We start from the raw sequence: 27,485 nt of genomic DNA on the forward strand, positions 1-27,485 counted from the left end.
GAACAAATTTTCTGACTTCTTGTACAACATCCTGCAAGCCCAATTCAAACTGCAGTTTAATCAATCATTGGACAATAGCAGTCTTGGAACAGTTAAATTAGATGAACTGAAATTGGGCTTTAGCAAAATCGTAGAGTACTTCAATATTAAGCACAGCAACATTTTTTCTTTGCTGTTCATCATGAAAGTTTTAGTGTCAGAGTTACAGGTAAGTATTTTAGTTAAAGGGTACCTATAGACCAGTAAATACACTGAGAGCTGCCTTGGATGTTGTGACCCACAGTATTTGGCAAGAATCTGCCCTGTATTGACTGCTAATTAGAGCCAGTACATTTTATCCCTCTCCCCCCCCCCCCATTTCAAAAATAAATGTATTGAGGGCACTTCATGATTATCAGAAAAGGCTGCAGAGGTCTGTAAAATCAGCCAGTTTCATCATGGGTACTAGCCTCCCCACCACTGAGGGCATCTTCAAAAGGCAATGTCCTCGAGGAGGAGACATCCATCAGGAAGGACCCTCATCATCCAAGACACGTCCTCTTCTCAGAGAGGAGATACAGGAGGTTAGAGACACACACTCAACGTTTAAGGGTCTCAGCCCGAAACGTCGACAGCGCTTCTCCCTATAGATGCTGCCTGGCCTGCTGTGTCCCACCAGCATTTTGTGTGTGTTGTTGTCTCAACGTTTAAAGATCAGCTTTATCCCCTCCACCACCCAATTTCTGAATGAACAATGAACTCATGAATGCTTCCTCACTATATTTGCTTTCTTTTGCACTACTTATTTATCTTTTTTTTAAAATGTTATAATTTATGGTATATTTTATATCCTGCATTGTACTGCTGCCACAAAACAACAAATTTCACGACATATGTCTGTGATAATAAACCTGATTCTGAATTAGCCAGGGAAGTCATATTTAGAACATATAGGCAGCCTTTGGACTAATATTGGCCTTGCACTAGATAGTTTAGACTGGTACAAACTTTCCAAAATTACAGTTAAAGCATTGGAGAATACAGCAGAATTGTAGATGCCTGCATGCAAGAAAGTGCAAACTGCAAATTTCATGACAGCAGGTCAGCTGTACAAACACAAAGACCTTTAAATGCTTTGAAGCTTGATCCAGAAGAAACAAAATTATCTATTCCTTAACATTAATGTATGTTACGTATAGGGCGTCAATTAATAGTCGCAGAACCGCGCAGCCATGAGCAACCATTTGGCCTGTCTGATAACAACTTCCGATTTAGAAAACATTATATACTTTAATGTTAACATATTTTACCCCCTTTTGCTCCTATGTTAAGCTTTTATTAAATATTTTTGCAACACCACCATCTTCTTCATTGAATCAGCAGATCTGTCCAATGATTCTTGCATGCTGCCACTTGAAATTTCTTATTGGATTATTACAGAAAGAGCTTTCATTTTATTCCTTTGGGTTTACATCATACATGATATATATTTCATATTAGCTCTTGTTCCTGATGTCCACATATTCACAGGTACTCTATATAACCCCATTATTTAGAACAATAGAAGTTATCCATTATATAAAAAGAGATTAGTTTTATCTGTCACATGTACGTCACAACATACAGTGAAACGCGTCATTGCGTTAACAGCCAACATGGCCCAAGGATGTGCAGGGGCAGCCTGCAAGTGACCCCATGCTTCTAGAGCCAACATAGCATAGCCACAACTTACTAACCCTAACCCGAACGTGGGAGGAAACATACGTGGCCATGGTGAGAATGTACAAACTCCTTACAGACGTCAGTAGTTATTAACCCCTGACAGGGTAAAGCTTTACACTACCGTGCAGTCTTATTGAACTACATATAACTACATCTGTTGAACAATAGAAATAAAAAGAAAAATATTTGATCTAGCTAAACTAAGCATAAATTAGTTCACATCTGAACTGCTGGGCAGCATCTTGGGCATTGCCCCTCAGAGGGACTGTATTTGCCATGGGAGGAATACACCAGAAAGATATTAGGGCTCCAAGCATTAGATTTTGAAATATTACATAAACCGATCTTGTGTCATCTGGGATGTACATAGTTAAGGATGATTTAATTAAGGCTTTAAGGTTTCTGGAAAAGAAATGACAGGTGCCGATATAGAAAACCCTTTATTAATGGCAGAGGATCTACAATATTCTTAAAACACGATCTTCAGGACGACAGTTCAGTATGAAATTCTCTCCTACAACAACTAGTAATTGAAACATTAGTTCAGATAATATTATTGCCTGGCCAAAAGATAGTTAAGGGATAAAGAGCAAAGCCAGAAGCATAAGGATAGAATACAGGATCAACTACAGTCTGATCTCACTGAATGGTGGTGCAGGCTTGAGGGTTTGATTGACCTATTCTTGACCTTGTGTTCTAAACGAAGATTGAAGTGATATTTAGCCATTATCCAGAGAGTAATTCAAGGCTCGTACTTTAGGCCAGAGCTCAATGGCATTAAGAGGGAACATGCCGGAGAATTTCCGAGCTGTTAGATAGCGCCACTCGGAGGCCGAACGAAAAGAGTCAAACCTGCAGTAACAGGGTTCAGATGACACTCCCGAGTATCCTCAGAAAGAGTGCACACTGTGGAGTGCCGAGAGACTAAGTGGAGTGTTAATGCTGAGGGCTCAAGAGATATTCCGAATTTTACATGTGAATATTAAATATGCCACATATTAAAAATGTTCATCCGAACTGGAAGACTTTGAACTTGGAAGGGTTCACGTCCCCTCCCGTGAACAGTAGTAGATTAACTTTATTTGTCACATGGACAGTGAAATGCATCATTTGCTTCAGATCAAGTCCGTGAGGACTGTACTGGAGCAAACCAAAAGTGCCCACAACTTACGAACCCTACCCTATGCCTTTGGAATGTGATAGGAAACCCACACAGTCATGAGGAGAAGGTGCAAACTCCTTACAGACAACAGAACTGAAGCTGCTGGTGTTGTAATAGTTAACCACCAACTTGTAAGTAACCGTGCTGCCCATCCATTGGTAGGATAAAGTAACGCACACAAAATGCTGGAGGAGCTTAGCAGAACAGGCATCATCTATGGAGATGAATAAACAGTCGGTATTTCGGGCCGAGACCCTTCTTCATGACTGGAAAAGAAGGGGAAGGACATCAGAATAAAAAGGTCACTGGTAGACACAGCTGGTCCATTGCACGTGGCTGTAGCTGTCACACATTTAGAAGGATGTAAAGAACTGAAGCGCAGAGGAGATTCACCAAGATGTCATTTCTGGTACAACATTCTAGTTGTGAAACATAGAAACATAGAAAATAGGTGCAGGAGTAGGCTATTCAGCCCTTCGAGCCTGCACCGCCATTCAGTATAATCATGGCTGATCATCCAACTCAGAACCCTGTACCTGCTTTCTCTCCATACCCCCTGATCCCTTTAGCCACAAGGGCCATATCTAATTTCCTCTTAAGTATAGCCAATGAACCGGCCTCAACTGTTTCCTGTGGCAGAGAATTCCACAGATTCACCACTCTCTGTGTGAAGAAGTTTTTCCTCATCTCGGTCCTAAAAGGCTTCCTCTTTATCCTTAAACTGTGACCCCTCATTCTGGAGACTGGCTAGGATGGGTTTTTTTCCCCTTTTCTAAGAGCTTAAGGCCACCTGACAGAGGCTTATAAAATTATGAGGGGCATCAATAAGGAAAAAACTAGGAAAATTTCCCCATAGCAGATGAATCTACCACTCGAGGGAATCGGTTTGTGGTAAGGAGTCGCACGTGTTGGATTTGAGGAAGAGTTGTCTCACCCAGAGACTAGTTGTACCCGAATTGCCAAGCACAGGCAAAAGGAATTAGTTGCGAATGGGTGGCCTAAAGAAATCCCTCCTCAATATTGCCTTTGTCACCACCCTACCCTGCTCACCATAGCTCTGTGAATTACCTGGTGCTAATGTAGCAGAAACATGTTTGCTAAAAAACTCAGGACAGTTAACCTTGTTAAAAGGTAACTTCAATGATAGCAAGGATAATATAAGGAACATAACCAGTTTAAACTCAGCATTGTTTGATCAGATGTCAAACTAACCAGTAACATCTGCAGATTCTGGGCCAGGTAAAGATCAACTTTATTTGTCAAACAGACAATGAAATGCAACCTTTACGTCCAATCAAAGCAGTGCTGGGGGCAGCCTACACGTGTTGTCTTGCTTCCAGCGCTAACTAGCATACCCACTACTGACTAATTCCAACCCCAACCCCAAGTCTTCGCACTGTGGCAGGAAATGGAATACACAGTCACGGGAAGAAGGTACAAACTCCTTCCACGCAGTGGCAGGCATTGAACCCTGGCCAGTGATCGCTGGCACTGTAAAGCCATGTGCTAACCACTACATTACTGTCCTATAAAATTTATTTTGTTCCACCCCTCTTTCCCCCCCCCCCCCCCCCCCGCCTCCCAGGGGAATTTCATTCCCGGTACCAATCAAGTTGAAGTTCCTTTATTCAAACTGCACATGGAACTTGATACCAGAGCAACATATTAACTGCTGAGCATCGAATAAAACTTCATAAATTTTCAATATTTCTGGCCCCAGCATAAATTATTTATTAGCAGGGGTTCCCAATTGTGGGGTCCCACGGACACCCTGCTAAATTGGTCCATGGCTTAAAAAAGGTTGGGAACTCCTATACTAAATCTTCATCAGACACAGCAGGCATCTCAGGTGACAATTCTAAGGTAACATTTTTCCCTCCCGCCCAAATATAAAACAGATTTCATCAATACGGAGCTGACCATTAGCAGACTGGGCTCGCAATGTGTTCACTAAGACCGACATCGCCGATGTCTGAGCATGTTAAATCACAAGAGATCCTCCGACTGGCAGGAAGCTACCTTTAGAGTGAAAGACACAGGAGATTCAGCAGATGCTGGAATACCAGAGCAACACACACAAAAGGCTGGAGGAAGTCTGCAAGTCAGGCAGCATCTATTAAGAAGAATGAACATTCTACGTTTCGAGCTAAGACCCTCATGAAGACTAATCTGCCGAGCTGCTCCAGCATTTCGTGCGTTGCTAGTGATTAGAATTAAAGACCCGTGAATGCATTGTTCTATGAAAAGATCAAAACGTTATTACTGCACATGTAACCACACGTCTAACTTTCATTTTTGAGCAGTTTGTTGCGATTACTAAAATTACCTCAGAACATAATACAAGGGGAGAAAGGGTCGATGTACAAAAAGCCTAAGTTAATTACAGCGTTCACCAGCGACGGGTCAAAGCAATTCCTCCTTATTTACTGCAGTACAAACCTGCAACCACAAGATGGCAGTGGACATTTAAAAAAAAGGCATAGAAAACTAGTAGGGCTGAGCCAAGTATAATTTCCTGTCAATCGAGGTTTTGACGTCCTTTTTTAAACAAAACAGGATTTCCTGGTTATGCTCTTGGCAAACTAAATAATTTCATGTTATCAACCATATTCAAGGGATATATTCCTTAAAAGTCCAATCCCTTAATCGGGTCAGTATCAAAATATAATGCCCATGTTAACTTCTTGGACTCGTTTCTTCCCACTCAGGCAGTTAATCTGATCATTCTAGTTAGCCCAGACACTGCACTGCACTCTCAACAACTGCTATGATGCTGTTTACATTGTAAATACGTGCTGATATTTAATGCAAATTTTATTCCATATCTATACTTTAACCTCTAAATTTATTTGCATACACTGTAATTTTTTATTCTATAAAAAATATGATTGTTTCATTTTACACCAACACACCCCAGCATATTCCCAATACACATAAATGCACACTCAGTAGCCACTTTATTAGTTCCAGGAGTGGAGCCTGGTGGGTCCTCTGTCGCTGTCGCCCCTCCACTTCGAGGTTCAGTATTTGGGCGTTCAGAGATGCTCCTCTGCACACCATTGTTGTAACGTGTGGTTACTCGAGTTACTGTCGCTGCCCTGTCAGCTTGAACCAGTCTGACCGCTCTCATTAACCAGGCAGTTTCGTCCACTGAACTGCAGCTCACTGGATTTTTTTTTGTTTTTTTGTTTTTCCCCACCATTCTCTTGTAAACTCTAGAGACTGTTGCGTGTGAAACTCCCAGGTCATCAGCAGTTTCTGAGATACTCAAACCAGATACTCATCACCAAAAGGCAGGTGATGGAGAAGGGATGCGCTCAGCCCGAAGATGTAGGGGAGAAGAAAGAAAAGGATAATAAATTTGAATGCATTGTTAGGGATGAAAAGAGAGGAGGAGGTGGAGAGTATCTTAAATGTATCTATTTTAATGCTAGGAGCATTGTAAGAAAGGTGGATGAGCTTAAAGCGTGGATTGCTACCTGGAATTATGATGTTGTAGCTGTTAGTGAAACATGGTTGCAGGAAGAGTGTGATTGGCAACTAAATATTCCTGGATTTAGTTGCTTCAGGTGTGATAGAGTAGGAGGGGCCAGAGGAGGAGGTGTTGCATTGCTTGTCCGAGAAAATCTTATGGCGGTGCTTTGGAAGGATAGATTAGAGAGCTCCTCTAGGGAGACTATTTGGGTGGAATTGAGGAACGGGAAAGGTGTAGTGACACTTATAGGAGTGTTCTATAGGCCACCTAATGGGGAGCGTGAGTTGGAAGAGCAAATGTGTAAGGAGATAGCAGATATTTGTAGTAAACACAAGGTGGTGATTGTGGGAGATTTTAATTTTCCACACGTAGATTGGGAAGCTCATTCTGTAAAAGGGCTGGACGGTTTAGAGTTTGTGAAATGTGTGCAGAATAGTTTTTTGCAGCAATACATAGAAGTACCGACTAGAGATGGGGCAGTGATGGATCTCCTGTTAGGGAATGCAATAGGTCAGCTGACAGATGTATGTGTTGGGGAGCACTTCGGGTCCAGTGATCACAATAGCATTAGCTTCAATATAATTATGGAGAAGGACAGGACTGGACCTAGAGTTGAGATTTTTGATTGGAGAAAGGTCAACTTTCAGGAGATGCGAAGGGATTTAGAGAGAGTGGATTGGGTCAAGTTGTTTTATGGGAAGGATGTAATAGAGAAATGGAGGTCATTTAAGGGTGAAATTATGAGGGTACAGAATCTTTATGTTCCTGTTAGGTTGAAAGGAAAGGTTGAAAGCACCATGGTTTTCAAGGGATATTAGAAACTTGGTTCGGAAAAAGAGGGATGTCTACAATAGATATAGGCAGCATGGAGTAAAGGAATTGCTCGAGGAGTATAAAGAATGTAAAAGGAATCTTAAAGAGATTAGAAAAGCTAAAAGAAGATACGAGGTTGGTTTGGCAAATAAGGTGAAAGTAAATCCGAAAGGTTTCTACAGTTATATTAAAAGTAAGAGGATAGTGAGGGATAAAATTGGTCCCTTAGAGAATCAGGGTGGTCAGCTGTGTGTGGAGCCGAGGGAGATGGGAGAGATTTTGAATGATTTCTTCTCTTTGGTATTCACTAAGGAGAGGGATATTAAATTGTGTAAGGTGTGGGAAACAAGTAAGGAAGTTATGGAACCTATGACAATTAAAGAGGTGGAAGTACTGGCACTTTTAAGAAATTTAAAAGTGGATAAATCTCCAGGTCCTGACAGGATTTTCCCCAGGACCTTGAGGGAAGTTTGTGTAGAGATAGCAGGAGCTCTGACGGAGATCTTTAATATGTCATTAGAAACGGGGATTGTGCCGGAGGATTGGCGTATTGCTCATGTGGTTCCATTGTTTAAAAAGGGTTCTAGAAGTAAGCCTAGCAATTATAGACCTGTCAGTTTGACATCAGTGGTGGGTAAATTAATGGAAAGTATTCTTAGGGATAGTATTTATAATTATCTGGATAGACAGGATCTGATTAGGAGTAGCCAGCATGGATTTGTGCGTGGAAGGTCATGTTTGACAAACCTTATTGAATTTTTTGAAGAAGTTACGAGGAATGTTGACGAGGGTAAGGCAGTGGATGTAGTCTATATGGACTTCAGCAAGGCCTTTGACAAAGTTCCACATTGGAAGGTCAGTTAAGAAGGTTCAGTCGTTAGGTATTAATGCTGGAGCAATAAAATGGATTCAACAGTGGCTAGATGGGAGATGCCAGAGAGTAGTGGTGGATAATTGCTTATCGGGATGGAGGCCGGTGACTAGCGGGGTGCCTCAGGGATCTGTTTTGGGCCCAATGTTGTTTGTAATATACATAAATGATCTGGATGATGGGGTGGTAAATTGGATTAGTAAGTATGCCGATGATACTAAGGTAGGAGGTGTTGTGGATAATGAGGTGGGTTTTCAAAGCTTGCAGGGAGATTTATGCCAGTTAGAAGAATGGGCTGAACGTTGGCAGATGGAGTTTAATGCTGAGAAGTGTGAGGTTCTACATTTTGGCAGGAATAATCCAAATAGAACATATAGGGTAAATGGTAGGGCATTGAGGAATGCAGTGGAACAGAGAGATCTAGGAATAACAGTGCATAGTTCCCTGAAGGTGGAGTCTCATGTAGATAGGGTGGTGAAGAAGGCTTTTGGAATGTTGGCCTTTATAAATCAGAGCATTGAGTACAGAAGTTGGGATGTAATGTTAAAATTGTACAAGGCATTGGTAAGGCCAAATTTGGAATATTGTGTACAGTTCTGGTCACCGAATTATAGGAAAGATATCAATAAATTAGAGAGAGTGCAGAGACGATTTACTAGGACATTACCTGGGTTTCAGCACTTAAGTTACAGAAAAAGGTTGAACAAGTTAGGTCTCTATTCATTGCAGCGTAGAAGGTTGAGGGGGGGATTTGATCGAGGTATTTAAAATTTTGAGAGGGATAGATAGAGTTGACGTGAATAGGCTGTTTCCATTGAGAGTAGGGGAGATTCAAACGAGAGGACATGATTTGAGAGTTAGGGGGCAGAAGTTTAAGGGAAACACGAGGGGGTATTTTTTTACTCAGAGAGTGATAGCTGTGTGGAATGAGCTTCCTGTAGAAGTAGTAGAGGCCAGTTCACATGTGTCATTTAAGGTAAAATTGGATAGGTATATGGACAGGAAAGGAGTGGAAGGTTATGGGCTGAGTGCGGGTAGGTGGGACTAGGTGAGATTAAGAGTTCAGCACGGACTAGGAGGGCCGAGATGGCCTGTTTCCGTGCTGTGATTGTTATATGGTTATATGGTTAAACCACCCCATCTGGCAGCAATAATCATTCCACAATCAAAATCACTCAGATCACAGCTCTTCCCCATTCTGACATCTGGCCTGAACAACTGAACCCCTCGACCATGTCTGCATGCGTTTACGCATTGAGTTGCTGCCAAACGATTGGCTGATTAGATATTTGCAATAACGAGGGTGTATCTAATAAAGTGGCCACTTAGTGTATATGGCAAATAAAGTTTATCCTTGATCCTAGTGTTGTTGTGAACTCAAACCATATGTAAGAAACTAATCTGCAAGTACAGTGGATTCTGATTAACTGGGCCATCAGTTAATGGTGCAGGAGACTGTTGCTGAACATTTTCTAACTAGCATCAGTTGAATGCACTTGTGTAGCATTTTGACACTACACTGTTCTTAGAGCAATTAGTTTTTAAATATCATCAGTTGCATGTGTTTACGTTCGAAAACTTGATAGTTGGCAAAAAGTAAGCAGCAAGATCACTTTGAACTGTTTCGCTCACTGCAGTTTAGAGCATTCAGGATTGGAGATACCAGAAATGGCCAGGAGTGAAAACGAAATGATTCCACTACTTCAACAAGTTAGAAATTACAAAACAGTATCTAAAATCATCTTAAATGTTACAATGAAATAGTAGATTTGGAGGATGCAATCACCTACAACATTGTATGAAGGCAGTCCATTATCCATTCTGATTTTGTTCAGCTACAATCAAAAGAACACAGAGGATTAATTCCTCTGTCAATATCTATTAGGAACCAATAGACAGTTTTATAGTACTGTAGAAGTATTGGTGGTGTTCTAATTTGTTCTGTATTTCATTTAAATACATAAATTGTCACTCAGTTAAACAGTAGTTTGTCTTTTTTTTCTTCTTTCAATGATTTCCTTGAAACTCTAATTGGGGAAGCCACTTAATTGAGCCAATATATACAGGTCCCAATATGTCACAATTAACCGGAATCTACCGTATTCTTCTCCAAGAGGATCACAACATTGCTGTAGGGTTTGGAGGCTTGCGTGCCTCAATGACCCAAGGAGCTACAATATGTTGGCTGGAGTCAGGGCTTTATGCCTTGGCTCTTGGTAGGGTCACCCATGCCAAACGGGTCAAAGGGTAGAGGGCAGACTAAGAGTGGCCCACAGCTCAGGGCCAACAACCCTGACAGGTCAAAAAATGAAAAAATTGTTACAAGAACAGCAATGAAAATTTTTTCTTTATCTGAGTGCAACGGTATTCCTGAGTCTCCACCGGGATGGCATGGCTGACAGTAGTGAAAACCGAGAGGGAGCTACTGGCACGATGAAGGAAGCCCTGAACACTGCCAAGACTCAGAACAAAATTGTCTTTTGACAGGCATGGATGACCTTCACTGCTGCCTTAAATGCCAGCGACGCAACAGGCAGTAGGTACTGTGTCTTAATAATTATTTTCAGTTCTACTGTTTGTGTGCTGCCGTTTTTAAGGAGCTGCATTAGGTTGAAAGGCAAAAGAACAGCAACTTTCCTAGAAAAATAAGGATGCAATTGACCAGACCAGTTCTTCAGGATGAAGTACTTCAGTTAAAAATTATTTATTTATTGGGATTCAGCACGGAATAGGCCCTTTCAGCCCTTCGACCTGCGCTGCCCAGCAAAGCCCCGATTTAATCCAAGCCTAATCATGGGAAAATTTACAATGACCAATTAACCTAGCAACTGGTACATAGAGTCGTAGAGAAGTACAGAAACGGACCATTCAAACAGCCTACTCCCATCGACCCATACCGGGACCATAGCCCTCCATATTCCTAGTGTCCACATACCAATCCAAACTCCTCTTAAGTGTTGAGATCAAGCCTGCACGGACCACTTGCACTGGCAGTTCATTCCACACTCTCACGACCCTGAGTGAAGAAGTTTCCCCTCAAACATCTCACTTTTCACCCTTAAGCAATGATCTCTGGCTGGAGTCCCACCCAACCTCAGTGGAAAAAGGCTGCTTGAATTTACCCTATTTATACCCCTTATAATTTTGTATACCTCCTTGCACAAAGCCATGCTGACTATCCTTAATCAGTCCATGTCTATCAAAATACTTATATATCTGGTTCCTTAGAATACCTTCAATAACTTTCCCACAACTGATGTCAGAGTCACGGGCTTGTAATGTGAAACTGGCCTCCGTAACATAGCTTAGAGTTGGCCTTAATCAACAATCTCAGGGAAGTCCATTCATCACAATTCACACCTGGGAGTTGATAACTGAAAAACTCAGTTGTACGCACTTCTCTAGAAATTCCTGAAGTCCTTGTCGACGCTGCTCCACAAGCTGGCTGTTACTGCCACTAAAAAAGGGGATCTTCGGAGGAATCTCTGGTAAACTTCTGCAAGGAAAATGATATTCAACAGTCAACCAACAGACATTGCAAATTCTTTTCTATCCTCCGTGAACAAGCAGTGATAAAAACGCGAAGGTTTTTCAGAAATGTCGAAGACATGCAGCCAACGTTGTCGTACAAGTCTGACCGGGAACCAATTGTCATCATTATCTTTATCGCTATGTGCCATGTCATCCAACGTGGGCGATCACGTCTTTACATGACTGTGATTGTTCTTGGCTAATTTTTCTACAGAAGTGTTTGCCTTCTTCTGGGTAGCGTCTTTACAAGATGGGTGACTCCCGGCCATTCTCAATGCTCCTCAGAGATTGTCTACCTGGCGTCGGTGGTCGCATAACCAGGACTTGTGATCTGCACCGGCTGTTCATACGACCATCCACCGCCTGCTCCCACGCATTCACATGACCCTGATCGGGTGGGCGGGGCACCAAGCAGGTGCTACACCTTGCCCAAGGGTGACCTGGGGGGAAAGAGTGCCTCACACCTCCTTTGGTAGAGGTGCATCTTCACCCTACCACCCAAACCAATTACATGTGTTACAAAACCGGGACAAAGCAGGAATGCATAACATATAAATTCATAAATCAATTTAAAGTGACATTAAAAAAAATATTGCAGAAATTAACATGGTTTGTGCTTCAACAATGTGATTTCTGATGAGAGTTCTTTTCACTCCTGGTCACCCTGTGACAAAATGCCAAGCAGGGCAAGCCAAACTGCGCACATAGAGTAAAACTGAGCGGAAAGAACCCACCGCAGTTGTTTTTCTTGTGATTGCAAGACCCCAGTGGACGTAAGTGGTGTGGAATGCTGCAAGTCTGGTTTACTGGTTTATTGGTGGACGTCAGCGGCGGATTGCGAAGGAGCAGTGTGGTCTCAGTCATAGCGAGGACAAGGCCTTCCAGCCACGGTGTTGCCTGTTTATACCCACCCAGGAGGGAGGCGGTGGGGCTCTACCATTGTGCTGGTGTGGCGCGTCACCGTGTCCAGGGTGGAGCCCAATGTTCGCTCAGAAGGCGACAAGCCATACTGTATTCGACTGCAGACTGCTGCAACATTCATGGACTCAGGGCTTTTTCTGTGTGACGTATTTTGCCGATATCTAACATGTGCTTCGTGCCTTATGTTGTGTGTGACTCTCAGTACCGTGTTTTGCACCCTGTAAAACAACGCTGCTTCGTTTAGCTTTATTCATGGGCATCGTGTACGGTTGAATAACATCTGAACTTGAATTTAAACAAATATATACAGTACATGCAAGCTGCCCGTGGTAGTCCAAGCAAAAATCTTTATGAGAGTTGGAGAGAGTGAGGGGAGCGACACACACAAAGTGCTGGAGGAACTCAGCGGGTCAGACAGCATCTACGGAGAGGAGTAAACAGTCGATGTTTCAGGTCGAGACCCGTCACAGAATCCAGAAAAAGGGGGGTGAGGGGAAGGGAAAGAGTACAAGCTGGCAGTTGATAGGCGAAACCAGAGGAGAGGGAAGGTGGGATGGAGTAAGAAGCTGGGAGGCGTTAGGTGGAAGAAATAAAGGGCTGAAGAAGGATTCTGATCGGAGAGGAAAGTGGACCATGGAAGAAAAGGGAGGAGGGAGGGAATCAGAGGGAGGTGAAGAGGGGAGTCAGAATGGGAAATGGAAAAAGGAAGGGGGAGGGGCAGAAGCGGGAAACCTTGAGAAACAAGCACAAAACCTGGAGGAACTCAACAAGTCAGGCAGCATCTATGGAGAAAGATGAGGGTCGATGGTTGGGGCTGAGACCCTACATCAGGACGAGAAGACAGCAGAAGCTGGAATAAAAAGGTGATGGGGGGGAGGGAGAGGAGGATGAGCTTTCAGGCTTTAGGTGAATCCAGGTGATGGTGTGGAGTGGGTAGGTCAGGAGGAGGTAGTGGGGTGAGAAAGTGATAGGTTAACCCAGGTGAGAGGCAAAGCATTGTGAAGGTTGGGAAACAAGAGAAAGAGAGATGATTTTATCAGGAGCAACACACACACACACACAATGTTGGAGGAACTCAGCAGGTCAGGCAGCATCTATGGAAGGAAAGCTTGAGAGGGGGGAGGAACATGATGTTAGGTGAGGGAGGAAAAGGTAGATACACTGGGGAACAGGAAGGGTGGCGTGAGGAACTGGAGGGTGATTGGTGAGGGAGAAGGGAGAAGTGGTATGAGGAACTGGAAGGTGACAGATGGGTTGGTGTGGTGAACTACATATACCCGTCTGGACACGCCCCCACTGCTGACTGCTCCTGTGGCCCTTCCTACAGACCCCGGTATAAAGGCGATGGGAGGCACAGCTCCTCCCTCAGTCTCCAGGATGCAGTGTGGTGGTCGCTTGCTGCTTGTTCTTTCTTCCAGCCAATAAAAGCCTGTATCTCGCCTCACGTCTCCGAGAGTTATTGATGGTGCATCAGTTGGGTAGGATGGAATCTATTGAGAGGATGGTAGACCATGCGACAAAAGGGGAATGGAGGTGAGGAAATCAGAGGAAGGAAGGTGAAGATGGTGGGCAGTGGAGAAGGGCAAAGAGTAGGGGTGTGGGAAGTGGACAGGGTTTTAAAACCAAAGTAGACCTGGATTGGCTTTAAATAAGAAAAAATAAGTACTTACATCAACACTGCATTGTCTTGTAGTCGTTGCCTAAGCCAAGCAAATTCCTTATAACGTCTTCTGACACAGGATGTCTTCTTTGTAAAACACATACTATTAGTCTATTAAAAAAGGGAAAAGTGACTTCACTGGGACAATCAAACCAAAGGTTTATCCCCTGGACTGACTTTCCAGTTACAATTTTAATACACAGAAAACCACGGCCAATGGCTCAATGTTTGGTCGAGAATAAACAGAACTGGCATCTTAAATAACTCTAGAACATTTCAGTTTTAGTTCAACAGTTCAAAACCTATTTATTTAAGCTTGTTTTTAACTAACTTCTTTTATTTTCATGTCTATTTTTAGTTTCTGACTTTATTTTCATGCTTGTAATTTTATCCCATTGTAAAGCACTTTGAAGTACATCATCTGCATGAAAAGTGCTCTATAGGTAAAGTTTTTTTTCCACTATTATAACAGGAGGTTCACATGTTACTGAGAACAGACCAGTTTAAGCTATAGTACATACATCTAAGCTGCAAGCCCAAGAACAATGATTGTGTAATTGACAACAAGGGGAAAACCGTGCTTATGAGTATAAAATGGTATACAGCACTTCCTTATTCAACCAGGATAAAACCTCAAAAACTAAAGTGAGCAGCAACTGGGCACACAGCAGAGAGGACAAAGATCTCCTAAACTGGCATGTGCTGCTCTCATAAAAAAAACAGAATACATGATTTTATCTTACTGTACTCCTAATGTAATTGTAAACTCTTTTTTAAAAAAAAACTATATTAACAAATTCTCATTGACCAGTGGGAGGTTACTGACCAAAGTTGGAGCAAGTAGTTTTGGAAACAGTACATTGTGTAAACAGCCATTCAAAAATCAAATTCAGTTGCTTAGAAAGCATTTATACTAGCAGCTTATAACAGTGTGATCCAGAATCTTAGACAACAAAGAGGAACGGGAGATTGTATCTGTCAGGATGTGGAAAAAAGTTCAGAACTCCCAAAACCAGCTAACAGATTATCTGATACTTGTAAAAAAAAAAATCCAAAACACTACCCCAGTGCAACCTCCAATGACTGGTGCTTTTACAATCCATTGGAAGTCACATTTTCCAATGGGAATTTGCAGGAACATGCTTATTCATTTACTGAATACAGCATGGAATAGGCCCTTCCGGCCCTTTGAACACACCCTGCCCAGCAATCTCCCAGTTTCATCCTGGCCTAATCACGGGACAATTTAGAATGACCAATTACCCTACTGACTTGCGTGTCTTTGGACTGTTGGAGGAAACCAGAGCATCCGGAGGAAATTCACGAGGTCACAGGTAGAAACTCCCTACAGGCAGGCGCACTTAACTCTAAAGTAGCTTAATGTGTAGGTGGTAGAGGTAGGTCTTGTTTTTACACGGAGAGTGCTAGGGGCATGGAACACGCTGCCAAGGGTGGAGTTTGAGGCAGATACATTAGGGACATTTAAGAGACTCTTAGATAGATACAAAGATGATGATCAAATGGAGGATTATACAGGAGGGAAGGGTTAAATTGATCTGAGTGAGAGTAACATCATGGGCCAAAGGGCCTGTACTATGTTGAAGTGTTCTAGGCAATCATAATATTTAGTACACAAAGTTAGAAATGCTTCAAATGTAGTTTCCTTAGTAGCCAAGAGTTATTTAATAAACATACTTACATGAACACAGATTTCATAATCTACGAAGGACTGCCAGGAATCTTCCTTCTGGACTCTCGGGTCACGTACCCACACCGTGATGAATTCCTGATTTGGCATATTGAAGAAGGTCATTGGAATGAGCGCTTCACACCAAGAGACAAAAGCTCTATCGCGGTGCTTTTATACAGAACGTGATGCAATTTCCCAGAAATTAGACGTGTTGAGTCATAGGACAAGTTTCACTCATTGCAATGATCAAACTTACAGAACCCTTTAATATATCGGTAGAATGGTCAGATAGAATGAAGAACATTAGAGCACAGTACAGACTCTTCAGCCTCAATGCTGTTCCAAAGTTTTAATCTACTCCAAGATCAACCTAACCTTTCCCTCCTCAATTTTTCTATCATCCATGTGCCTCATCTAAGAATTTCTTAAAAGCCCCTATTGCATATGCCTCTACCACCAGCTGTGGCACTTCATTCCACACACCAACCACTCTCTGCATTAAAAAAAAACACTTACCCCTGACATGCCCTTCCCCCCCCCCATACTTTCTTCCAATCACCTTAAAATTATGTCCCTCCCCCATATTAGCTGTTTCCACCCTGGGAAACAATCTCCAGTTACCCACTCAATCTACGCCTCTTATTTTATACACCTCTGTCAACTTGCCCCTCAACCTCATTCACTTCAACGAGAAAAACCTTAGCTCCCTCAATCTATCCTCATAAGACATGCTCTCTAACCCAGGCAGCATCCTGGTAAATCTCTGCCACCCCGTCCTTCCAGTGCTGAAGCAACCGGAACAGAAAACAACATAAACACCGTTCACTGTGAAAAATGGGTGCAGGTTATAATGACACAATAGCTGTGATAATGTGCTGGTAACCAAGATGATATGTTTTCAAATCCTTGCCTGCTCTCCATCTTCCTCTGGTGCTCTCCTCCCCCTTTCTTGCTTCCTAAGGCCTCCTGTCCCATGATCCTTTCCCTTCTCCAGCTGTGTATCACTTTTACCAATCAACTTTCCAGCTCTTAGCTTCATCCCTCCCCCTCTGGTCTTCTCCTGTAATTTCGGATCTCCCCCTCCCCCTCCTACTTTCAAATCTCTTACTATCTCTTTTTTCAGCTAGTCCTGACGAAGGGTCTCACCCCAAAATGTCAACAGTATTTCTTCCTATAGATGCTGCCTGGCCTGCTACGTTCCAACAGCATTTTGTTTGTGTTGCTTGTTTTCAAATCTCATTGGGAAGCTAAACTCTATAAATCTGGTAATTCATGGATGAGGCTCCACTCTCCTGCACAGTCTATGGTTCACACGAAGCCCTCAGGGTTATGATAATCAGACAATAAGCCACAGCCTTGCCACGGTCACCACAAAATAAAAACAAAAATTAGAAGTAAATTCTGCTGTGATGCCAGTCTTCATTCAGGGGATAAATTAATGAAAATAAAAAGTAAACAAACAGCAAGAGGAAAATGTTGAAAATACAAAAAAATCAATTGGACAGATCAGCAACACACTCGGAGAAGTATATTGTTAACATTTCAGCTCCCTTGTTCATCAGATCTGATGATGTCCGATTGTCTGGGTATTAGTGTGTTAACCAAAAAGCCAAATGGATTAAAAGGACCGCTGAAGCAGACTCAGTGAAATTCAGAGCAACGTTAGAATGCATCTTTAGGGTGCTGTTCTTCTCATCTGTGCTTCTTCCTCAGCTGCCTTAATGCTGGAATGTAGCTCCACCAGCTGTCAATCCCTGCATCAGCTACCAATCTGCCAGATTACTCAATGACACATTCATCTCACTGTCAAATTTCCAGTCGGTCTAGTGATCTGTTGTGAAACACTTCCACGTGCTGAACCATCGAGCTGAAACAGGTCATGCTAAAATAGAAATGACTATCGCTTTGATGGACTAAATGAGAATCGTTTATTTTCACTGTTCCCTCTAAGCTGTGTGGGTGCTCAGCCACGCGGTAACTGAAATGCTCCCACTCACAAATAGCCTTTGGTCATCATGCAGCTGGATTTTTAAATATATAATGTTGAAATTACGGTATTATAAGTTTGAAATCTATATTAACTATGAAATATCCTGTAATTGTTTGATAATGAAAATAATTCATAAATTGTCTAAATAATAAACATACAACCTTTACTTTGAAACATTTTAGAGTTTCAACATATTTACATTGTTAGTGTTTCAAGTTACAACACTTACAAATTGTAACAATAAACACAGAATGGAAGTCAGTATCTCATTGTCAATCCATTTGTAATGACTTCGATAATAAATTCCCTGACAGTGAGTTAAGAGTATAGCAAACTTTTGACCCTGTTGCAAATGCAATCAATTTTGCATTTGGTAAAGAGAATGTTATATGTTATAATGTTATAGTGCGTTATTTTGGTTAACACACTAATACCCAGAGAATCGGACATCATCGGATCTGACAAAAAAAAATCACTCATTACGGACTACGACAAAAGTGTTTCCTCAAGCATATCGCAGCAATACTGCGATTTCAGATTTCTGAGAAGGACATTTGCTGATATGTTGAACTACCTGCTTAGAAACAAAGAATTTGCAAAAGTGTCAATTCCTGTTCACGTTTCAAACTTCCAGTGCTGACTGTGAGCATGAATTCAGTCTTACGAATTCACTCAAGTGTAAGTACGGCAACAGACTAGAGGCAAAACATCTGGATGATCTGAGGATTAAGACGCATCTTTCCTCTAAATGCAAAATTAATCTCGACAGTGCTTACAGACCATGGATTTGCAATAAAGAGGTGAGTAAAAAGTGAAATATTTTCTTTGTACTGTAATGCATTATACTCAACTAATAAATAAAATCAAAAGTATGTGATGATTTCCATAGCATTCGTATCACAAAAAAAAACACATCTGAGGTTCCACACAGTTTTCAGGCCATGTAAAAATTTCCTGTTCAGGGTAACGTTTGGTCTGCGCAGTTGTAAAAGAAATATGAGAGGGACTGTTGCTCCTCCGAATTAAAGTATTTTTAAGAGAATACTGGGGGGGGGGGCTGATTTTAAGGTGATTTGAGGGAAGGTTAGAGGGTATGTCACAGGTAAGTGCTTTTTCAAAAAAAAAAGTGGTGTGTAGAATGCCCCACCAAGGGGTGGGAGGAGTTGGTGTTAGAGGCAAATATATTAGGGTCATTTAAACTCATAGATAGCCACACTGATGATACACAAAAAAAAGGAGGGAAGGGTTAGATTGATTAATAGGTCAGCACAACATCATGTACTGAAGAGCCTGTAATGGTCCACTCTGATGTGCTGTAATGGTCTAACTGGCCTGCAGTTCCCTGCTTTATTTCCTCCCCTTCTTGAATAAAGGATCTACACTTGCTGTACTTCTATCTATTAGAACCTTCCTCAATATCAACTACTTTCCTGTACCATTGAAGTACAGGAAGATATGGAAACCCTATCAGCCTACAGCACCAACAACTTCTCAGTACCATCTCCATGGTGATTGTATCACCCCCCCCACCTCTTTCTTGCTCTGTCCCCAATGCCCAAGTTCAACCCTCTCGCTACCAATTGCTGATTTACAACCAAATTCATAAATGTTACTTCCTGCCTCTGTAGTGAAAACAGGTGTAAATTATACGTTTAACTCAACAGCCTTCTCAATTTCACTACCAATTCCCCATCTGATTTTACTTGCACTTTGTAAACTTTGTTGTTAAATATTAAAGTACTACTTAAATAATATTATGAAATGGCCCCAGCCCTTTAGGCCTGACATGTGAGCAGCTTCAAGGAAGTTCTGACGGTGATTAACAAACTTGGCAAGAAACAAATTAAACTACATTCAACGCTAGTAAAATTTCCATGCACAAATCAGGACTATGGTCTTCATAACTATATCCCCACTCCCTCCACACACATCCAGTTAGACTTGTATAGATGAATAAAAATCAAGGTTAGCCTAAAAAGCATCTTTGAAAATGTCCTCGGTCATCATCAGTAGCTCTGACCCAATCAGCAGTATATCCGATACTCATTCTATTGTGCTTTTGACAGCTACAATGAAGGGGAGGAGACCTTGAGAAGTGTGATTATCAACAGAAATATTCAAATAGCTCCACTGATATGAAGAGATAATTGGGATGTGGCCAAGTCATACTGTTAAATTTTGCCACTATATAAACTCACACTGTTGCCAATGTCCCTTGTGTATGAGTGTGGGCAGTGTGTTTACAAGACTCGTGTCACGTTGGATTTTAAACTCACTAGACTAACATGCCACATAGAGGATCGCTAGGTGCAACTTTTGTCTGGATAGTGGGGCACTCAAGGCCAAAAACGCATCTTGCTTGTAAACTCATCACATGGTGATATACATAATTTGTGTGGCTTCCTATCATTGAACACAGATCTGCAGAGCATTAAAACTCCATAGCCCAGGAAGGATCTCAAAAATTACTTAAGTGTGGTAAAAATATGATTTATAGTTACATTTCTTACCTTTCTTTCATTCATCTTGTTTTCCTCTAGTTGAAGTCTAGACAAGAAATTTATACAGATTAGCTACATTTTTGAGATACAAAAATCCACACAAGGTGTACACATGATAAGATTAGATAAATTACTACCCCTTAACCATCAGGCTTCTGAACCACTGTGGATAACTTCACTCATTTCAACACCGGACTGATCTGAGCACAACCTTTGGACTCATTTTCAAGGACTCTATGCATCGTGTTCTCAGTATTATTTACTCTATTTTTCTGCATTGCACAATTTGTCTTTTTTTTGGTACATTGGTTGTTTGTCAGACTCTGTGCATGCAGTTTTTCACTGATTCTATTACATTTCTTTGCTCTGTTGTGAATGCCCGCGAGAAATGTTGACCATTAAGCTGCAGAATCTGGGACTGGATACACCAGTCCGCAGCTGGATTCTAGGCTTTCTTACCAATTGCACCCAGACAGTCGGACTAGGCAAGTACACAACAGGTTCCCTGGTTATCGCTCACTCTGAGTGTGGGTTCCCCAGGTGTCTATTGCTCGCCCCTTCTTAGAAGCTTGGTTCTCAGCAGAAGACTATTAACAAGCATGAAGAACTGGATGCAATTTACGAACCTATGTGTCAGTGGTATTGGGGCCGATGGATGAGCCACAGACACCTGATTAAACAACACTCACAACAATTAATAACCAGAGTTATGGGCCAGCGGAGATCATCAGCTACCCGGTTGGCCGGAATGCAGCAGAGACTAGCAGCCTGCACGACAGCCAACCCATCAGAACAATGAATCAGGCCAATATAAATGCGAGCACGTGGCAGAAACAATGCTCAGTTGCGCACTGATGATGCCACCTCGACTGACAACGAAACGTTTGCGAACTAACCTCCAGACTTGGTGAACAAAGAGTGGATAAGGTCTTTGATGAGTACTTGACATTGGCAAGCACCAAGAGGAAGAGCATAGGTGACAATGGTGAGTTTAAAAGGGCCATCAATCCTGATGAAAGGTCTAGGACCAAAACATTGACTGTTTATTCCCTTCTACAGATGCTGCCTGACTTACTGAATTCCTCCAACACTTTATGTGTGTTGTTGAAGTGGGTTAAGTTCATAATCTAGGGAATATCCTTATCACGGAGATGGCAGTGTTGGTGTTGTCGTCACTGATTAAATGAACTCAGACAACTTGTTTGCATTTCTCAATCTCTCTGCATTTATTTGTGCACAAGGGGAACAGTTCAAATCCCATCACCAACATGTTCTGAAATTTTAGTTAACATTATCAATATTTTAAACAGATATTGATCCAAAAGAGATTCTGAATCCCATTATCTTTGTATTTAACTAAAAATCCATACATTTTTAGGTGTTAATAACCAATAAAATCTACACAATAAATGTCAACAATGCCCAGAATTGGTAAGATTAACTATCCTATATTTGACGTCTGTCCTGCAATCCTTCATTGGCATTGTTATATTGTCTTGGTGTGCCTGGTGACCTCAGGCTCCAGGCTGAGCAAAGAGGAGTTGGGGGTTCTTAAGGACCCGGATTCAGCAGTATGATTTCCGCACAGGGTCTTCGCCAGTGCATCATAAAAGGAACAATGGTGCAGACAATTATCTAAATGGGGAGAAGGTTCAAACATCAGAGGTGCAGAGGGACTTAGGAGTCCTTGTGCAAGACTCCCAGAAGGGTAATTTACAGGTTGAGTCTGTGGTAAAGAAGGTAAATGCAATGCTGACATTTATTTCAAGGAGAACAGAATATAAAAGCAAGGAGATAATGCTGGGCCTTTATAAGACTCTAGTCAGGCCATGCTTGGAGTATTGTCAACAGTTCTGGACCCTATATTTCAGAAAAGATGTGTATGCATTGGAGAGAGTCCAGAGGAGGTTCATGAGGATGTTTCAGGAATAAATGGGTTAACATATGAGCAGCATTTGGCAGCTTTGGGCCTGAACTCACTGGAATTTAGAAAATGCAGGGAGAATCTCACTGAGTCCTGCTGAATGTTGAAAGGACTAGATAGGATGGATATGGAGAAATGTGTCCTATGGAGGGCATATCCAAAACTAGAGGGCACAGTCTCAAATTTGAGGGATGACCCTTTAGAACAGAGCTAAGGAGGTATCTTTACCTGGACAACTTAAAGAGGCAAGGTAGAAATTTATTGAGGCATCTTTGTATCCTCTTTAGGCATCTGTGAGGTGCTGGAAAAGTGGAGAATAGCTGATGGATTTCCTTTGATAAAGTTTCCTTTAAAAATAAGTTTAAGAAACCACTGTACATTGGTGGTGGGAAATTATTGGAGTAGATTCTTACAAGAGGATTTACTTACATTTGGCAGAGGATGAACTAATTAAGGTTGCTCTGCAGGGAAGATCCCAGAACCATAGCACAGCACAGATTCAGGCCCTTCAGCCCATCTAGTTTGTGCCATATTATTATTCTGTCTAGTTCCATTGACCCATACCTGGATCATAGCCTTCCCATCCATGCACTCATTCAAACTTCCCTTAAATGCTGAAATCAAACCCACATCCACCACTTCTGCTGGCAGTTCATTCCACACTCTCACCACCCTCTGAGCGATGAGGATGTCCCTCAGGTTCCCCTAAACTATTTCATCTTTCACCCTTAACCCATGACCTCTAGTTCTCATCTCACCCAAGCTCCATGGAAAACCCCTGCTTTCATTTACCTGATCTGTTCCCCTCAGAATGTTGCATACCTCTATCAAATCTCCCTCATTCTATGCTCCAGGGAACAATCCTACCTCACTAATTTGATTGGAGATTTTTTTTTAAAGGAAGTAATAAAGATAATTGATGAGGGTAGGGCAGTGGATGTTGTCCGCAGAGACTTCAGTAAAACATTTGACTAGGTTCCCAATGGTAGGCTGGTTCAGAAGATTAAGTTACATGGGACCCACATTGGGTTGGTGAAACTAATCCAAAATTGGTTTGGTCAAAAGTACACAAGTGTAGAGGAGATCAAAATAGTTGTTACTCCAGATCCAATGCAGCACAAATAAAAACTTAATTAGATAAAAAGCACAATAATAAAAAAAAAACACAATAAATATGTAAGATAACTGATATACCCAATTTAACTGAATGTCCTTAAAGTGACACGAGAACAGAGTGGTGTGAGCTGTTTTCCCGACTGGAGGTCTACGAACAGTTTTGCAAGGATTAGTGCTGCACACAGGATTACGTCGCTTGGACGAAACCACAGGTGGTCCGATTGGAAAGCTTGCAGATGATGCATAAATGTTGGAGTTATGTACAATGAGAGAGTTTGTTAAAGGATACAGATCAGCTGGTAACATGGCAAATTGAGATTCATTTGGACAAGGTTGAGGTGTTGCATTTTGGATGTCAACTGCAAGTATAGAGTGGGTTGGCAGACTAGTGTAGTGGTTAGCACAACACTCTACAGTACAGACAACTGGTTCAATTCCTGCCGCTGCCCGTAAGGAGTTTTTGTACATTCTCCCTGTGGGTTTCTTCCGGGTGCTCTGGTTTCCTCCCGCAGTCCAAAGACCCACCATATGATAGATTAAATGGTCATTGTAAATTGTCCCGTGATTAGGCCAAGAGTAGTTCCAGGAATTGCTGGGTCCTGTGGCTCAAAGGGCCAGAAGGGCCTATTCCACGCTGTATTTCAATAAATAAAAATAAATACCAGGCCTTAGGAGCACTGAAATACCGTGGGACTATAGCTCCACAAATGTGACCTTCCTTGGTTGGGACATTGAATGTAAAAGCCAGGAAGTCAAGGTACATACAACTTTGCTTAGGCTGTACACGGGAGTACTGTGTGCAGTCCTGGTCACACCACAGGAAGGATCTGGAGGCTTTGGAGAGGGTGCAGATGAAGCTCCATGGAGATGAGGCGCCAGATTTGCCTCGATCTGGAGGACCTTATTGAAGCCTACTGGATTTTGAAAGGCCTAGATAGAGTGGCTAGAATGGTTCCAATAGTGAGAGTCCAAGGTCAAGGGCACGGCCTCAGAATAGAAGGATATCCTAGGGCCTAGAGCAAAGATGATGAGGAATTTCTTCAGCCAGCGGGTGGTGAACCTGTGGAATTCACTGTCACAGATGGCAGTGGTGACCACATTGTTGGGGAAATTAAAGGTAAACGTTGCTGGGTACTTAATTAGTAAGGGCAGCAAATGTAATGGAGAAAAGGCAGAAGAATGGGATTGAAAGAGAAAATAAATTAGACACGATCAAATGGCAGAACAGGCTCATTAAGACAAATGATTGACTTCTATGGTTTTATGGATTGGAGTGTAATACCTAAGGAATGGTGGGACGATTTCTGACTATTTTCTTTGGAGTATTAGAAGCTGGGGGATGACCTGCTATACTAAAAGTGTTGGGGTTAAAGTAAGCAGGAGACAGATTACAGAAGATTTACAAAGTTGTTTTTATTTAGGTGTGTGGAATATTTAATTTAGAGATACAGCAAGGTAACAGGTCCTTCTAACCCAATTATATCCATGTGTCTAATTAACCTTCTAACCTGTACACCTTTGGAATGTGGGAGGAAAACAGAGCGCCCAAAGGAAACCCATGTGGTCACGGAGAGAATGTACAAACTCTTCACAGTGGTGAGAATTGAAGCCAGATTGAACGTTGAGCTAACTGCTACATTACTGTGCTACCCCAAAAGCAGAAGCAAATACAATAGCAGTTAGTAGAAGAATTTAGATAGACACTTTTACAGGCAGGGATTAATAGCTAGGCTGTCTAAAACGTTTGCACAGTACTATAGCAATCTTATGTATTCCAATGTGCTACTGCCACAATAAAACTAACTTCGTAACAAATGTTAACTGATTCTGATATGAGTCTCTATTGTGGACTGAGCGTGGGAAGGGGGCAGGGAGAGTGAGTCATGGTTGGGAAAAGGGGAAGGGAGAAGGGAGAAGAGAAAGGAGTGGAAAACACCAGCGAGATGTCTGTAATGATCAATAAATCAAATGACCTTGCCTGGTGTCTCAAGGCTGGGTGCACCCACCCCCAGCACTCCTTCTCTGCCACCTGTCCTGCTCCCCTCCCATGGCGCTCCACCCTCTCCATTCCCAACATCCTTTGCTCCCAGCAAGTTTACAAACTCACTCTCTACTCCACACTGACAAATACAGCACTGTGCAAAAACCTTATTTATACATGTACCTAGAATATATATTACTAGAAAGCAGCATCAATCATCAATGACCCACACCACCAGGTTTGGGAACAATTATTACCCCTCAGCCATCAAGTTCTCAAAATCAAGGAGATAACTTCACTCGCCCCATCACTGAACTATTCCCACAATCTATGGAACTAACTTTCAAGAACTCTTCATCTCATGTTCTCAATATTTATTACTTACTTACTTATTATTTTATTCCTTCTTTTTGTGTATTGTTATATCTGTTGTATTTTGTAAACTGGTTGTCCACCTTGTTGGTCTATCTTGATATATGATCTATATGATATTGATATATGATCTATATTGGCTGTTGGATTTATGCCCGCAAGAAAATGAATCTCAGTTGTATATGGTGACATACATGTACTTTGACAACACCCTAACCTAATCACGGGACAACTTACAATGCCCAATTAACCTCCCTGGTACATCACTGGACCGTGGGAGGAAACGGTCCCATGGGGAGGACATAGAACCGAACATCCTGCCACCACTCAAGTCTCATCACGTATAAAGTGCCAGTAGCATTATGCACCTTATTATTTGTTAACTTATTTGTGTTAATATCACTTTGAGCTGTCTGTGAGTTACATGTAATGTGCTGTGCACCTTTATCCAGAGGAACGTTGTTTCATTTGGTGGCGTACATGTATGTGGTTGACTAACAATTAAATTGAACTTTGATTTGAACTCAAATCATGCACAGTATGGGAAAATAAAACCTAAAGGCACTTAAGTTTAAAAATTTTAATACAGACGGATTACGGCAGACAAAAACCTTACTATTTACACAATTTTAAAGTCAGCACCAAAACTTGTGTCAGAAGGAGATCAAGCAAACAGTAGAACAATCCGAGAAATATCATTAATACAAAAGTTTGTTGTTTTCTTCCCCCCAGTCTAGGAAAAACAAAAATCCCCTCTGTGCCCCCCCCATACTAATCTCTACTTTCTGTAGGATCACTCTCTGCATAATCCCCTTGTCCACTCATCCCTCCCGAATGATCATCTTCCTTGCACTTATCCCAGCAAGTAGCACAAGAGCTACACCAGCCCCTACACATCCCCTTCGACCAACGTTCAGGGGCTTGAACATTTCTTCCAACTGAGAGGACACTTTACTTGCGAGCCTGTTGGGGTCACCCACTGCAGCCTCTCCTGCACTGGCAAGACCCGGTGTAGATCGGGAGACCACTTTGTTGAGCACCTTCATTCACTCCATTTTCCACAAAGGGCTGGATTTCCTGGTGTCCGGCCATTCCAATTCGACTTCGCCTCCTCTACTGCCACAAAGAAGCCCCACTCAGACTGGAAGAACAATGTCTCATATTCTGTCTGGATAGCCTCCAACATGATGACAAGAATACCAATTCTCTACTTAAACGTCCAGTAACATCTCCACCACCTCCTTCTCTCTTTCTCCATTCCCCATTCTGATTCCCTTCTGAACCTCAATCTCCTCATCACCTCTCTCTGCTTCCTCTCCCCTTTCCTTTTCTTCCTTTTGTATCAGACTTAACCCAAGGCTAATCATGGGACAATTTACAATTACAGAAAACATTTTCATAGTAGGCACAAGCCTCAAGGAAAGTGCTCGAATAAACCTCGAAGTAACCTTTCTTTGAGATCTGCAAGCCATCTCACAAATAGGAAACAAAACCAATGAAAGTTGACAACATTGAGAATTCAAAATATCCTCTGCAGTTTAAACAGTCAGCAACAAAAGGCAGTTCCTGAACCTTGGAACTGAATTAGTTAACAGCATTTCAAACCAACTGCCTGGAAAGTTGCAAGTATTCTCCAGTAAATCCATTCAGTAAACAACCTGCAGACAGACAAAAAGTCCAGTGTTTAAATAAATGGTGAAGACTCATTTAGAAAAATTAGGTTAATGACTAACTTCCTGAGAGTTATCCGCCCCTTCCGAAAGGTCATTGACCCAAA

The 27,485-nt window shown here is 42.0% G+C and overlaps 1 protein-coding gene across 6 annotated transcripts in view; it reads right to left on the minus strand.

The window, feature by feature from the left end:
• Positions 1 to 27,485, minus strand: part of snx10b (sorting nexin 10b) — a 50,354-nt gene that overhangs the window by 4,605 nt on the left and 18,264 nt on the right. For 4 of the 6 annotated variants that reach the window (XM_059945084.1, XM_059945087.1, XM_059945085.1 and 1 more), the window contains exons 2-6: positions 20,325 to 20,361; positions 15,834 to 15,920; positions 14,145 to 14,245; positions 12,465 to 12,692; positions 11,420 to 11,518 (exon numbers count right to left, since the gene is read on the minus strand). In XM_059945084.1, coding sequence (XP_059801067.1) covers positions 11,420 to 11,518; positions 12,465 to 12,692; positions 14,145 to 14,245; positions 15,834 to 15,920; positions 20,325 to 20,339 — 530 coding nt within the window. In that variant the 5' untranslated portion in view covers positions 20,340 to 20,361. Of the gene's footprint in view, positions 1 to 11,382; positions 11,519 to 12,464; positions 12,693 to 14,144; positions 14,246 to 15,833; positions 15,921 to 20,324; positions 25,773 to 27,485 lie in introns of those variants that run through there. The other 2 variants (XM_059945088.1, XM_059945089.1) reach the window with 2 other exon arrangements.

Source organism: Hypanus sabinus, chromosome 20 (genome assembly GCF_030144855.1).
Source record: "Hypanus sabinus isolate sHypSab1 chromosome 20, sHypSab1.hap1, whole genome shotgun sequence".
Classification (NCBI taxonomy): Eukaryota; Metazoa; Chordata; class Chondrichthyes; order Myliobatiformes; family Dasyatidae; genus Hypanus; species Hypanus sabinus.